The sequence below is a fragment of the Gopherus flavomarginatus genome, chromosome 9, assembly GCF_025201925.1.
Source record: "Gopherus flavomarginatus isolate rGopFla2 chromosome 9, rGopFla2.mat.asm, whole genome shotgun sequence".
Taxonomy (NCBI): Eukaryota; Metazoa; Chordata; order Testudines; family Testudinidae; genus Gopherus; species Gopherus flavomarginatus.
The window spans coordinates 54,796,366-54,809,658 of record NC_066625.1 but is presented as its reverse complement, the minus strand read 5'-3'; the positions used below and the strand labels follow the sequence as shown (position 1 = coordinate 54,809,658).

Genomic DNA, 13,293 nt, shown 5'->3' with positions numbered 1-13,293 from the left:
CAGACTTGTTCCCTTTCAGATACTTCTTGTCTTCCACTGCTTGGTCACAGTTTTTTACAGGAATGTGTCCTAGGAATTATTGAACTGGGTAGCTCTAGACCATGCCAAATCCAGCCTTCTTCCCCCTCCTTTTTGAGGAACAATGTTGGATTCTGTAGAGCAGAGGTTCTCAAACTGGGGGTTGGGACCCCTCTGGGGGTTGCGAGGTGATTACATGGGGGGTCATGAGCTGTCAGTCTCCACTCCAAACCCCACTTTGCCTGCAGCATTTATAATGGTGTTAAATATATAAAAAAGTGTGTTTAATTTATAAGGGGGGGTCGCACTCAGAGGCTTGCTGTGTGAAAGCGGTCATTAGTACAAAAGTGTGAGACCCACTGCTGTGGAGGTTGTTATCTGATGCTCATCACCATAATACCCGAGTGCCTTCTGGTCCTGCACTGATCAACTTCACTACACATCTGTTCTAATCCATTTCAGGCGTCGCTGTTAGCAGATATTCACAGCTCCCTTTTCCAAAGCAGCTGTAGAACCAGTGCCAGAGCCTTACTGGGGCAAAGGTTTCTGTTGCTGGTATTTTTATTCTGGATTAAAAAGCGGCCCTGTGTCCTCTATGCAATCTATGAAACCTGAACAAACCTCAGACTGAGAATCCCAGGTGGCTTCTCTATGGATTCTCACACACCCCCATAATCCTCTGCCTTGGGATCCGGCTAATAGGTTAACCACACTCTCAAACTCTTAGTGTGTCTGCCCCCGCTATATAAACCCAGGAACTACATCACAACCCCAGTCTGCTGCTTCTGTGCCACAGCACCTTGCTTCTTTCAGCAGCTGATGGGAGGCACAGGAGGTACCTTGGTTGTAAGCTGAGCATCTGTCCCTACTAGGATGTGGTAATACCTTTTGGGCAGGTAGCAGCCTCTGGTGCTTTCACCAAATGCCTGGCAGTGTGGTAGCACACATCACTCATTGTGGCTTGCAGTGGTATCTGCATCAAGACAGTGGGGTGTAACTTTTTTTAGTGACGAGGGATTTTGGGGGGGCCTGTTTTTGAGGCCCCAATTTGAGATCCCTTAAAGGGGCATGTACCTCAAGAGGCAGTGCTCAGCAGGCCCCTTTAAGGGATCTCAAACTGGGGCCTCCAAAATCCCTAGTCATTTTTGGAAATGTAGGCTCAGGTCTTATCTAAACTTGTTTACATCCAGAAGTGGCGATTGATGCATCGATGGTCGATTTAGCAGGTCTAGTGAAGACCCACTAAGTCGATCTCAGATTGCTCTCCCATGGACTCCTGTACTCCACCGGATGGAGAAGAGTAGGGGGAGCCAATGGGAGAGCGTCTCCCATCGACATCGTGTAGTGTGGACCCCGTAGTAAGTAGATCTAAGCTACTTTGACTTGAGTTACACTATTCATGTATTTTAAATTGCGTAGCTGAGATCGAATTTCCCCTGTAGTATAGACAAAGCCCTAGTTGTCTAGATATAAGTACATGTGAGACCTTTTGGAAATGTCGGTGCTGGCTCGTAAAACCTTGATCATACCAAGGGGTGATTGAGTCTCTCCGAGGTAATGTGTTCCCTTGGCGAAGGGTGAATGTAAAAAGTCGGTTGGCAGCCCTGGCTGCTCTAGATGCCAGAAGAGTATTGGCTTGTTTGCAGGCGGTGAAGTTATAGGCTGGAGTCATTGAAGCATGGCAAGTTTAAGTGTCTCTCTCGAGGTTATAGAGCAAGTCCGAGGTGAAGCCGGAGAGAGAACTGAAACCTAGTCCTGGCCACTCTAGCCACTGGACAATGCTTCGTCTGTATAATGAAAGATTAGCTGGCTCATGGTTCGTCCGGTAATTGCTGAAACCAGAACGGTATGATCCTGAACACTCAAGTGCTACCCACACTCACCTGCAATCAGGTTTGGAATATCTCAGCAGTGACTCAAGCCAGCGCTCTTCCTCTTGCAGTACAGACCAAAGGCAGAACGTTTATGGTGCTGACAACAAACAATCCCCCAACTGTGCGACAAGCAAACAGGAAGGGATTCCAAAACACAATTTTCTCTGACCAATGGCTGCTGTGCTTGAGCACCCGATACTGAACAAGGGTGGCATTTAAACTACTTCTCCTTCTCTCACATGCCCTCTGGCTCATGTGCTAGAGTGAACCTGGGCTAGAAACCAAAACAAGGGCTTGGTCCTGCAGGATCTGAGTCCCTGGGAATTGAAGGCATGCCACATCCCCCCAGGAGACACATCAGGTCAGAGCCAAAGGTGAGAGGGCACTGACGGCACGCTGGCCCCAGCCTTACAGAATACCACACACGTTCTATCACCTGGCCAGGGATTTTACTGTCATTAGTAACATCCTCACCTTGTTCAAGGAGGGTCAGTAGATTTGGCTGGCAGCTTTTCCTGTGAAATACACATACGTAATGGAACCTCCTTTTAACGAACTCTGATGCAGCGACGCTCCACCAGCATGGTCCTGATTCAGCAAAGTACTTAAGAACATGCCTGATGTTAAGTATGTGACTAGACCCATTGATGTCAACGGGATTAAGTTCAGCATGTGATTAAGTAGCTTGCTGAATCAGGGCATATGAGAGACAGAGGGCAGCCCTAGTGCCTTTCTCCAAGAACTTGTTGCCTATTTGGTGTCTTGGATCAGGCTACCTGCCCACCAACCATGGCTGACAATGGCCTTCTGATAAGGCTTGAAGCGTGTTGCTACTCTGGAAAGTCACTGAAGAAAAGCCACCCTGGGGTTCCATGTTTCCTTTTTCTCAGTAGTCCCACATCAAATGTACTTGGTTGACAAGTAAAAAGATGTTTTCTCTATCCACCAACCCTGCAAATCTGACTTGTGTTCTGGGAGTCAAGCCAGGTTCTTTCCATCTTGTGCATCACCACCAGTTGAAAAAAGCTCTGCAGGGCAAATTCTCCCTTGAGTTACGCCTGTCAGCTCCATTGCCTGCAGTTGGTCTGCCCGATGGAACTGCTTTGGGGTTAGAACTTAGTCACTGGGTCTGTCCATGCACGAGGAAGAACAGACTGCAGCTCGCTCTCCCAGTGCTGGATTAGTTTTGCAGGACTAACGAGAAAAGAGCACTAAATGTGCCCAAATCTAGCTCTGATCAAGCAGCTGGAGCAGGGGCTGTTGAGTAAGAAAGTGACATTTTATACAGACCCTTCTTAAAGTGGAACCTCAAATAGAAAACCACCTTGAACTATGTGCAGCATCTGGACACACATGACAAGCTGGCGGGCCTCCCATCCTCTCTGCCAGCCCCAGTCCTGGGCTAGCTGGCTAGCTTTGATGGCCCAGCCAGGGAATTGGTGGTTCTGGCCAGCCTCAGGGATGTGAGAAGGTGGCACAAGTTTTATAGCCAGATCTGGAAATTTGTTTGGGTTAGATTTGCATGAGGCTTGGTCACTAAGCAGGTGGGTGATGATGGTGGCCATATACCTGTAATGATTCCCAGCTGAGCAGGAAATAGTAATGGCAGCTGATTGGAGGCTGCTTTCTGTATGATTGTTGTGTGCCTCTGAACCCTTAGGAAACTCGGTTGAAGGAAGGAATTGTGAAGCTGAAACCTCATGAAGAACCTCTACGTTCTGAGCTGCTCAGTGGGAAGTTCACCATCCTAGTAAGTGTGAGATCATGCCCTGGCCTTCCTTGCCAATGTGTCCGATTTGTGCAAGTGGAGCCCTCTCCACGTCCAAAGGGCCTGCAACCTTGAGAGACAGCTGGGCAGCACTGGGAAAAACTAAGCGTGCATGGGTCTTGGAAGGCAAAATACAAGGTGGTATTTTCACCATTATGTCTCATGAGATTGTAGCCCCAAGGCAGGGACTCAGGATTTTGGGGTGGTCCAGCTGGGATCCTTGAAGAAGTGGGGGCTGTGCTTATTCACCCACAACAGCTGTTTTTCCTCTCTTAGTCTCTTCTTTCTCCTTCTCCCATTGGCTGCATCAGTGGACTGCTCCTACCTCCAAGCTGAGCATGATGGCAGTGTCTCAGAGACGTGGTTAGCTCATCACCATCCTGAGCAGTGAGGGTCCTAAGGGAGCTCCTGGGCCAGTTCTCCTCCACAGCAGTGTTTGGCATTAGCTACTCCTTGGGCTTATCCCCTTCCCTTGGGTAATCTGGTTGGTTTGGGGAAAATGCCAGCTAAAGATGATCAGCTTTTGGGAGCTCCTCTGGTTCACTTTAAGGGTGCAGCAGACTATTGGGAGGCTCGTAGAACGGAGTGAGTAAGGAGATAGAATTGTCTTCTCCTCCGTGGATGTAAGTCATGCTTTTCTTGTCCCCTGTGGATCAGAGCAGGAAATCTCACAAGTAATAAACAGCGGGAAAGGGGAAAATAGTCTCCCTAAAATAAACCAGTAAGTGGTCTGTGCAGGTCAGTTCTGTATGGAGTGTCCTGCACATGTCTGCTACATTCATACTCGCAGTTCTGCATCTCCAGTCTGCTGCAGCATGAAACCTCCATCATTACTATTTATTTGTAGTGCAGAGGCACTGTCCCAAAGAGCTTTGTACCATCCATGTTCTGCCACCTGTCTGGTCTTTATGCTTTTCCCCTGATTACCTTCTAGAGTGCACGGGACCCCTCCGGAGCCTCTATCGCACTATTCACCGCCAAGTTACATCATCCCAATAAAAGCGTCCAACATGTGGTGCTCCAGGCGCTGTTCTATCTGCTGGACAGAGCTGTGGAGAGGTGAGTACAGATGTGTGCGTCACGCAACTCCTGACTGCTCAGTTTGCTGTTCCTAGATGGGCTTTAATGCCTGTAATATCCATTGCAATCTGGGCGGGATGGTTTTCCCTGTCCTACTGAACTCCACAATCCAGGGTGTCCAGCTGTACGTACTACCCGGCAGGAATTTGTAGCATGGATTTTTTGGAGAAATCTTGGCTTCCTTCCCCTCTGCCTCCAATCCCTGCAGCATTTCCAGCCTGTGTCTCTTGTTGTAGACAGATGTGATTATATGCAGGACTAGGCCTGGGGACCAAGGCAGAGGTTTATTTTTTAAACCCTGCTCCCTGAGTTCATGACTCTTCTAACCCACCAGATCTGTCTCTTTTAGCTCCCATGCTATTTGAGATAAGAGCCCAAACCCAAGCTGATTCATTTGAATGACCTTGGCCTATCTCCTACAATATAAAAGGTACATGCATATTAGCTGATTTTTCAGGCCTGCCACAGAGCCTGCCTGTCTGAGCAGACACTGGTGGAGGCCCGCAGCACACCAGGGTAGGATTTCTGTCTAGTCGGAAAGTGCAGTGGGGGTCTTAGGTTGTATTGGCCACATGATCGGTGATTACATGATGGGTAAGTGCTGTTACTTTGGCTGATTTTTCTTTTGTATCTCATTGTGGTGTCGATATGATGCCGCATGATGGAATTTCGGTTTTTTCAGTTTGCTTTCTTAAAAACCTAAGAACTTACACGCACAAAAAGAACATTATTAAGGTTGCAAAGTCCAGCACTCAAAAGAGGAAATGCCAGAATTTCCTGTGAAACTTTAATTTGGTCCTTTTGCATGGCTGCATTATGAAACGGGCTTTGGTGTCATGGTCACATACTATTTTTTCTACAGGGCCTCTGCCTCATTCAACTTACAGGCAACCATCAGTCTGGCATTTCCTATCTTTTGAGTGCTTGACTTTGCAACCTTAGCAATGTTCTCAAAATGCAGTTTGCATGTATGTTATAACTACGTTTATTTAGGAGATTGCACTAACAACTACACAAGCCCTTTATTAGGTTTTGAAGATGTCCCATATGTGGTTTATTTCCTTCAGTGTGCCTTTGAAGGGTCCATAAAGAAGAGAAGTCAAGGGGCATTTGGCCGAAATGCTGAGCAGTATTAATTGAATCAGTGCTGTTAAAGCAGGGATTTGAAAACTCCAAGCTGTAATTGTGGTACGGCTGCCCCCAGGCAATATAAATTCTCCTACACGAGGTGCATTAATATGTTGAATTATAAGATTTTGGGATATCCAGCTGAATCCCAGCGCTTGGTTGGTTGAATGTCCCTAACACTGCTATTTATTTATTTGTTTTCATCCAGCTTTCAAAATGAACTCTGTTCTTCAGAGCAGTGTGTGCGGGGCTCAGTCAGAAAGGCCAAAGGCCTGCGAAAGAACGGCTCACTGCACTGCAGTAAGCTTATGGAAAATCCCTAGGCCCAGCTGGCTTCCCTGAGAAATTTGCTAAAACTCGTAAAGATCTCGCACCCCTGATGCTTTTGACTGATTCGAGGAAGCCGTGGCCTCTTAATCCCTGGCTGAGTCATTTGGCTCTGGTATGCTTTAAAGAGCTAAGAACCATGGTCTCCCCTGAGGATTTTTGGTAGGGGGATGAGGCAGGATGTTATCTGGGCACCCACATTTGGAAGCAGGGAGTAGACTCGTTTTATATGTAACAATATCATTCTTTGGAGCAGCTAGTATGCACAAAGGTTAATGTAATGAAACAGGGAGCATACTGTGAAACACATGACAGGCTGACCCACTTTCAGGGCTTTCATTTCCTGATGCAAAAGTGAAAGGAAATTCTCAGCTATTCACCCCTTCCCCACTCTGCTCGTCCCTGGGGGCTGCAGTGCTTAGGGCATGGATGATCACTCTGCATTAGGAGAATTCTGATTCCGATAAGCTGCAGTGTCAGAACATAGTGGGAAAGGCTGAAACTAAAACTACTTTACCTCTGAATTGTCTTGCTTGTCTGGTGCTCCATATCATTGTTTCTCAACCTTTTGGATACCAGGGACTAGGCTTGCTGCCTTCCTAAACTGTGTCAGGGAGATATCGGAGACTGGCCTGTTGAGAAACACTGCTCCGTACGACATAAATGCATTTTGTTGGCATTTAAATACAAGGCTAGTTCGGAGTGTTACCATGCCTGATGCACCCTCAGCCCTAATACTCTACTGCATAAAGCTAAATTTTGAAAAGGAAATGTGTGCTTTGCTGTAGAGTGCATAGAGGAATATGCATTCATTATCCCAAGAGCTTATCTTCTCTTTTGGGCAGACACGCAGTTCAGACTTGTACCCTGGAGGGCTCGGGATTGGAAAGTCCGATCTCTAAGCAGTGCAAAGATTGCTTTTTGTTGGGGTTTCTCATGGATTCTCCTCAAGCCTCACAAAACAAGATGCATTGTCCCTTTGATTATCATTGTTCATGACTTGCATTCCAGTAGCACCCATGATGTGGTAGACACTGTCCAAACACACAGGATGACACAGACCCCACCCCAAAGAGTTTATAATCTTTGGCCAGGTCTATGCTTGGGAGGCTTTGCTAGTATAGCTATAGTAATTTATTAAGATTGGCAAAGAGCCAGGGCAGCTGCAACTTATACTGGCAAAACTTATCAGACCCCTGACAGCAGCAGTCTGTAGTGTAGACATGGCCTCAAAACCTGACACTTCTACAAACGTGAATCCCAGTCCTGCAAATGGATCTGTATAAATGCAAAGGACTCCCAACGTGGATTCAATTGCAGGATCAGGGCTGCTGTCTATAAATGGGCAAGTAGTTGCACCGCCGCCTGTGAGTACATCTAGTCAGCTACCTTTTGAGATTGTAAAACGTGGGCTGACCTGGGGGGGATGGCTCTGGTGTGCCAGTGAATTTGAAGTGCCATGCATACCTATGGCACTGCAGAAATAATCAGCATCAGAATTTTCAGTGAGTGTAAATTGGGTCCTAAGCTGAGTGAAAGTGCTTGTAAGTTTCAAAAAAAATAAATAAATCAGGAGTTACTGAAAAGAGCTCCATTTGAAATGCCTTGACTTCCATTTGCTGTGACTCTGAGTACTGGGGGAACAGATTGGATTGAGAAAGTGCTTAGTGAAGGTTTAAATTGCCTTTGGCTAAAAGCGTTACAAAGTTTAAATAGATCTCAGCTGGCAAAGCACTGGAATTACTGTTGATTTTCTTTTTGGCTGTTTTTTTTTTCTCTGTTGTAATTAAAGATAAATTAATTAAGATGCCTTTACACAGGCTGAAGGCAAGCAGACCATTGAACTCAGAGTCTGAAGATGCTAGCAGAGCTCCAAAAAGGACTGGACACTGCTATAGATAACAAGAGCATCCAGAGTTAATATTAGGAGGGTTAATGGTAACATTTCCAAAAGCCCCTGACTGACATAAGAAAATCAATGGGACTTAGCCCTCTAAATCAGTGAGGCCCTTTTGGAAACTTTGCCCTTAAGAGTTTTGGAAGGCAGCGTAACTCGCCATTATTTGTTGTGCATTGCCAGAATATCTAGGATCCCTGGTCATGGCCCAGGGCCCCACTGTACCAGGTACTGTACAAACACATGACAAAGAGCTGGTCCCTCCCCTCATGTTTCAGGGCATAAGCTAGTCTCTTTATCAAAGAGAGGTAGGTAGAAATTTTCCCTTCAGGCAGGTTATACCATAACAAGAAACCTGACAGTAGCTGGTGCTGGCTTGATCTAGACGGGCATTTTTTTTTTGTTGTTGTTCTTATAACCACCCAGCAACACACAAATAATCCATATGGGGGAGAAGGGACAGATTAACTCAATGAGCCAGTAAATCCAAAGCAGCAGAAAATCCCCTTCCTTTTCCGTTCCATCGAGGAGCCCCGGCCTCTACCCTCCCCAGAAACCCTATAGAAAAGATGGCTTTTGTCTCCTGCTTAGCAGGCCAAAGTTGCACATTCAGTTTAATTTCAATTTTGAACTAATTAAACACGTCCAACAATAAGCGACCAAAGCAATCAGAAATAAACATTTAAAAACCTCAGGAGGACACTGTAAACTCAGCTTAATGTACCAAGTACTTAGCTATGCCCAGCTGGCCAGTGCACCCTACTTCAGAAACATCCAGCGTGATCTCAGAGAGCCCCAGACAGAGGCGTTGTGTCGCACCACAAGTAGATGCATAATTGAAGCCATATCTGCCTATGTGCATCCTGATTCCCCATTTCTGTCTCATGCCTCGCAAAAATGAGAGAGAAGGGGTCACGATGATCCCTGGTTTACAAACGCCCTGTTTTCAATTGAACAGGAATTTTGATTTCAGCATGAATGGAAAAAACAGGTTTTATCTGCTACAGATTTTCTTTTACACTCCGAAGCTAATGATTGTTTGAACCAAGAGGCAAGATGCTGTTTGTACAGGGTGGTGGTGCATGTGTTAATTACAAGCAAGGTGTAATTAACAAGCAGTGGGCACCTTGATCGGTTTTCTAGTGCACAAGCCAGCCCCAAGCTTTTCTAATCTGCCCAATGGATCACGTAATTGCACAACGTTTAGACAAATTATTTTTTTGATGTGCACCTGGCACTTAGGGCATCAGTTCAGAAAATAACAGGCAGTTTGTGGGCACAAATTGGCCCTCTTACATCTGGAACTGCTGCATTGCAGATGGTATGTTTCTGTGCTATTTTACTGGCCAGACCCTGTTTAAAGCAGCAGGGCCAGCTGCCCCATTCATTTGGACCTGGTGCTTCTGTAGTAGAAATGCTACTTTGAAAGAGCCATTTCCAAACTGCTTACAGAGGAGAGGATTACACCACTTGCTAGCCCAGCAGCCATCTTGTTTTTATTCTCCTTAACTCTGAATGCTAGATTACTGTGTCTTGCCTGTAGTAAGGACCCGATACAGCAAAACACCATAAGCATGTGGTTGAGTCCTACAGACATCAATGTGAGTTCAGCAAGGAGGTTGCCAAATTGCCACCTACGCCGAGAATCGATAGTGTAAATACCCCATGTGAGTTTCTGTGATTTTTCTGTTCCTGAACCTCAGTGGTGTCAATTAGCTGAGGGTCTGGCCTCTGTTGTTCAAAATGAATATCCTGCTTAACTCTTATTGGAAAAAATAATAATAATAATAATAATAATTTAAAAAATTGTGGTACTGAAAAGAATCAATGCTTTGTGCATCTCTGTGCACCAGAATTCCACATCACCTGCAACAGGTGATTGTTTCTCTCTCCCTCATTTACCCAGCTTTGAAACACAGAGAAATGGCCTGGTGTTCATCTACGACATGGCAGGCTCCCACTATACCAACTTCGAGCTGGACCTGAGCAAAAAAATCCTCAACCTGCTAAAGGTAAAGGAAAATGGGGGGTGGGGTGGGGTGGGGTGGAGAGCTGATGAGAACAGAGGCTTTCCCCGCTGCATCTTTCTGAGACTATGCAACCTAGTGTAGGGGTTAGAAAAGAGAGTGCAGTGGATAGGGCATGGACTGGGACTTGGGAGACCTAGATTCAATTCCTGACTTGGACACAAACTTCCTGTGTGAACTTGGACGAATCCTTTAATCCGTCCTGTGCTGCAGTTCTCCCTCTGTGAAATGGGTACAATAGCGCTGTGCTATCTCACTGAGTGTCATGGGGATAAAATTCATTTTAAAGACTGTGAAAAGGGCCCTATATGTACCTAGATAGACTGCAGAGTGAAGCAGCTCCCTCTGAACCCCGCTTTCCCTTAGATCCTGAGAGTTCAGAACACATGGCTGTCTCCACTCTTCATGGTAGCAGGAGTCAAAGCCATTGCCAGTGCTATAAAGGGAAAGGATGAGAGTACTTGTGGGAAGTCACCATCTCTGCAGTGACTTCTTTCAAACACTAATATCTCTGCTCTACTTAGCTTGCTATCCAAAGCTGCCTAGACTGAGAGGCAGTGCTGTCTAGTGCGTAGAGCACAAGACTCAAGATTTGCTTTCTAGTCCCAGCTCTGCTATCAGCATACTGTTTGGCCTTGGGCTAGTCAACTTCAGTTTATCCATCTGTACAATGGGGAGAACGGTAGTTCCCCATTTACCTCAAAGTGGATATTGTGAGGATCAGTTAGTTAATGACCGTAAAATGTTTTGGACACATAGGGCCTGATCTAAAACCCACTGAAATTGGTGGGAATCTTACCACTGACGGGAGTGGGCTTAGATCAGGCCTGGACAGCACTATATAATGTGAAGCATTTGCTATTAGAATGTATCTGTTTCATGGCGCAATGGTCAATTAAAACAGAACCAAGGTTTTTTGACTTGTTTGTTTTTAGTATCCTGACAATTACTGATTGCCCAAAGAAAACGTAAGAGAAATAAGGAAGCATTGCACAGGGAAATTTTACCGCAAGACTTTCCCTTTAAGCGCATAGATGATTAAACTGTACTCATAATGCATTTTATGTACATACAGAAAAGTGAAATAGTCCAGAACAAATTAACTCTTGAGCTTTAAGGAAAAAAAGATCCCAAAGTTCCAATTGTGTGTGAACACAGCTAGGCACGTATAACGTGCTCATCAGCATGGCCCCTGGGCTGCACTTCTGTAACTTCCTAAAGAGCAGACTCAAAGCAGCTTGTTCTTTCCTCCAGTTAAATTGCCTCTTGCTGTTGGGCCCTTTGGCAAATTTCTCTCCAGGCATGTGCTGTATCTTCCCTCTGCTGGCCGTGAGTGGGGAAGGCAGGAAAGAGAAGGCATGGGTTGAGGTTGAGGTTCTAAAATGCATTCATGTGCTATCCACAGGGAGCCTTCCCGGCTCGTCTCAAAAAGGTGTTTATTGTGGGTGCCCCGATGTGGTTCCGAGTCCCCTACTCCATCATCAGCCTCCTGCTGAAAGAGAAGCTCCGAGAAAGGGTGAGTAAAACATGGGTGCTGGCACATGGAGAAAAGCCCCGAATCAGAGTCCCTGCCGTGGGGAAATTCTCCATTAACAGGGTGTCATGCAGGGAGACTGTGAGGCAAAGCCTGATGTTGCGTGATAGACAGGTGATCTCATAGCCTCTTGTGCAGCCTTTTTCATAGCACGCTGGCCAGGCATTCCAGTGACGGCAGCTGGACCTTTCTCCCAGTGTTGCTAAAGAAGCATGAGGCTAAGGGCTAAATGCACGAAGAGTGCAAACAAGAGCAGCTGCACTGAAGCCAGCAAGGTTGTGTCCATCACACCCAGGGTTCACTTAGCCCTGAGCACCCAAAAACGGCCCCGACTGTTGAACTTGCAAGAATGTCAGCTCGTTTGTGCCTGCCTGTGTCCACACCCAGGGCCGGTGCAAGGAAGTTTCGCGCCCTAGGCGAAACTTCCACCTTGCACCCCCCCACCCAGCTAACCTCACCCTGCCCCCACAGCAGCTAACTCAGCCCCCTACCCGGGGAGCCCCGCCGCAGCAGCTACTCCCTGCACCACGACAGCTAACCCCTCTTCCCCCCGTCCCCCACGGCAGCTAACCCCGCCCAGGGAGACTCCCCCTGTCCCCCCACGGCAGCTAACCCTGCCAGGGGAGACTTCGTCCTCCCCACCATGGCAGCTAAGCCTGCCTGGGGAGACCTTCCCCCACGGAAGCTAACCCTGTCTGGGTAGCCCGCCCCAGCTCACCTCGGCTCCACCTGCTCGCCTGAGGGGACTTTTAGGCGCCCTAGGCGGCCGCCTAGTTTGCCTAAATGGTTGCACTGGCCCTGCCCACACCAAAGTGCTTTTGTGTCTGTGCAAACGGTCACACCGTTACCCTGCTGGCACAGCTACGTGCTCTCTTGCAGCCAAAGCTTCCGAGGCAGCACTTGGCCGAGAATCTCCAGTTGGACTCTCTTGTTACTGTTAATGTGTATGATAACTGTGGCCGTTGGCTCTAGTCCCAGCCAGGGCCCCGTTGTGCTAGGCACTACAGAAGCACAGAGGAAGAACTTTAAGCCAAAGCTGAGCCCTTTTGAAAATCCCACCCCTGATCTCGTCCTTTATTGTGCAGCTGCCAGTGTCCACAACAATGCGGAAAGATGGTAAATGATCGACGCTTAAGGGGGAAATTAAATGTTTTTTGTTTTTAACATGTGGGAGGGTGTGTTTAAAAAAAAAATCCACCCTCTGATTTAGGTCCCAATGCAGCAAAGCACATAAACACGTGCATAACTTTAAATAGATGAATAGTGCCATTGAAATCAGCATAACTACTCAACTGTACATGTTTTGCTGGTCTGGGGTCTACCAGAACTCATATTTAGCCTTTAATTTAAGGCCCAGTCCTGACTTTTTGGGCGAGGTTTAGGGCACTCAGCATATTATAGATCATACTCTTAACAGGCTAAATGAAAAGGGCTTTAATTTACCAAGTCCTTTGATCAGGCTTCTGGGCTTTTCCTGCAAAAGTGAATTGTATCACATCCACCTGCTGTCTGTCTTGGGTTTTCCCTTTTCACTTAGCACCACAGACGCTACAGGTTGTAAAGCAAAGCAGGAGTTTGCATTCCTTCCAATGGTTAGGGTGTTTATATTGTCATCAAAATGTAAGGAATGCAGCTTCCTG

General features: G+C 46.8%; 1 protein-coding gene across 2 annotated transcripts in view; it reads left to right on the top strand.

Moving 5' to 3' along the window:
- Positions 1-13,293, top strand: part of PTPN9 (protein tyrosine phosphatase non-receptor type 9) — a 54,333-nt gene that overhangs the window by 26,728 nt on the left and 14,312 nt on the right. Inside the window, exons 1-5 of one of the 2 annotated variants that reach the window (XM_050967006.1) lie at positions 1,235-2,266; positions 3,553-3,642; positions 4,595-4,719; positions 9,999-10,104; positions 11,525-11,635. In XM_050967006.1, the coding sequence (XP_050822963.1) occupies positions 2,225-2,266; positions 3,553-3,642; positions 4,595-4,719; positions 9,999-10,104; positions 11,525-11,635 (474 nt within the window). In that variant the 5' untranslated portion in view covers positions 1,235-2,224. Of the gene's footprint in view, positions 1-1,234; positions 2,267-3,552; positions 3,643-4,594; positions 4,720-9,998; positions 10,105-11,524; positions 11,636-13,293 lie in introns of those variants that run through there. The other variant, XM_050967005.1, reaches the window with a different exon arrangement.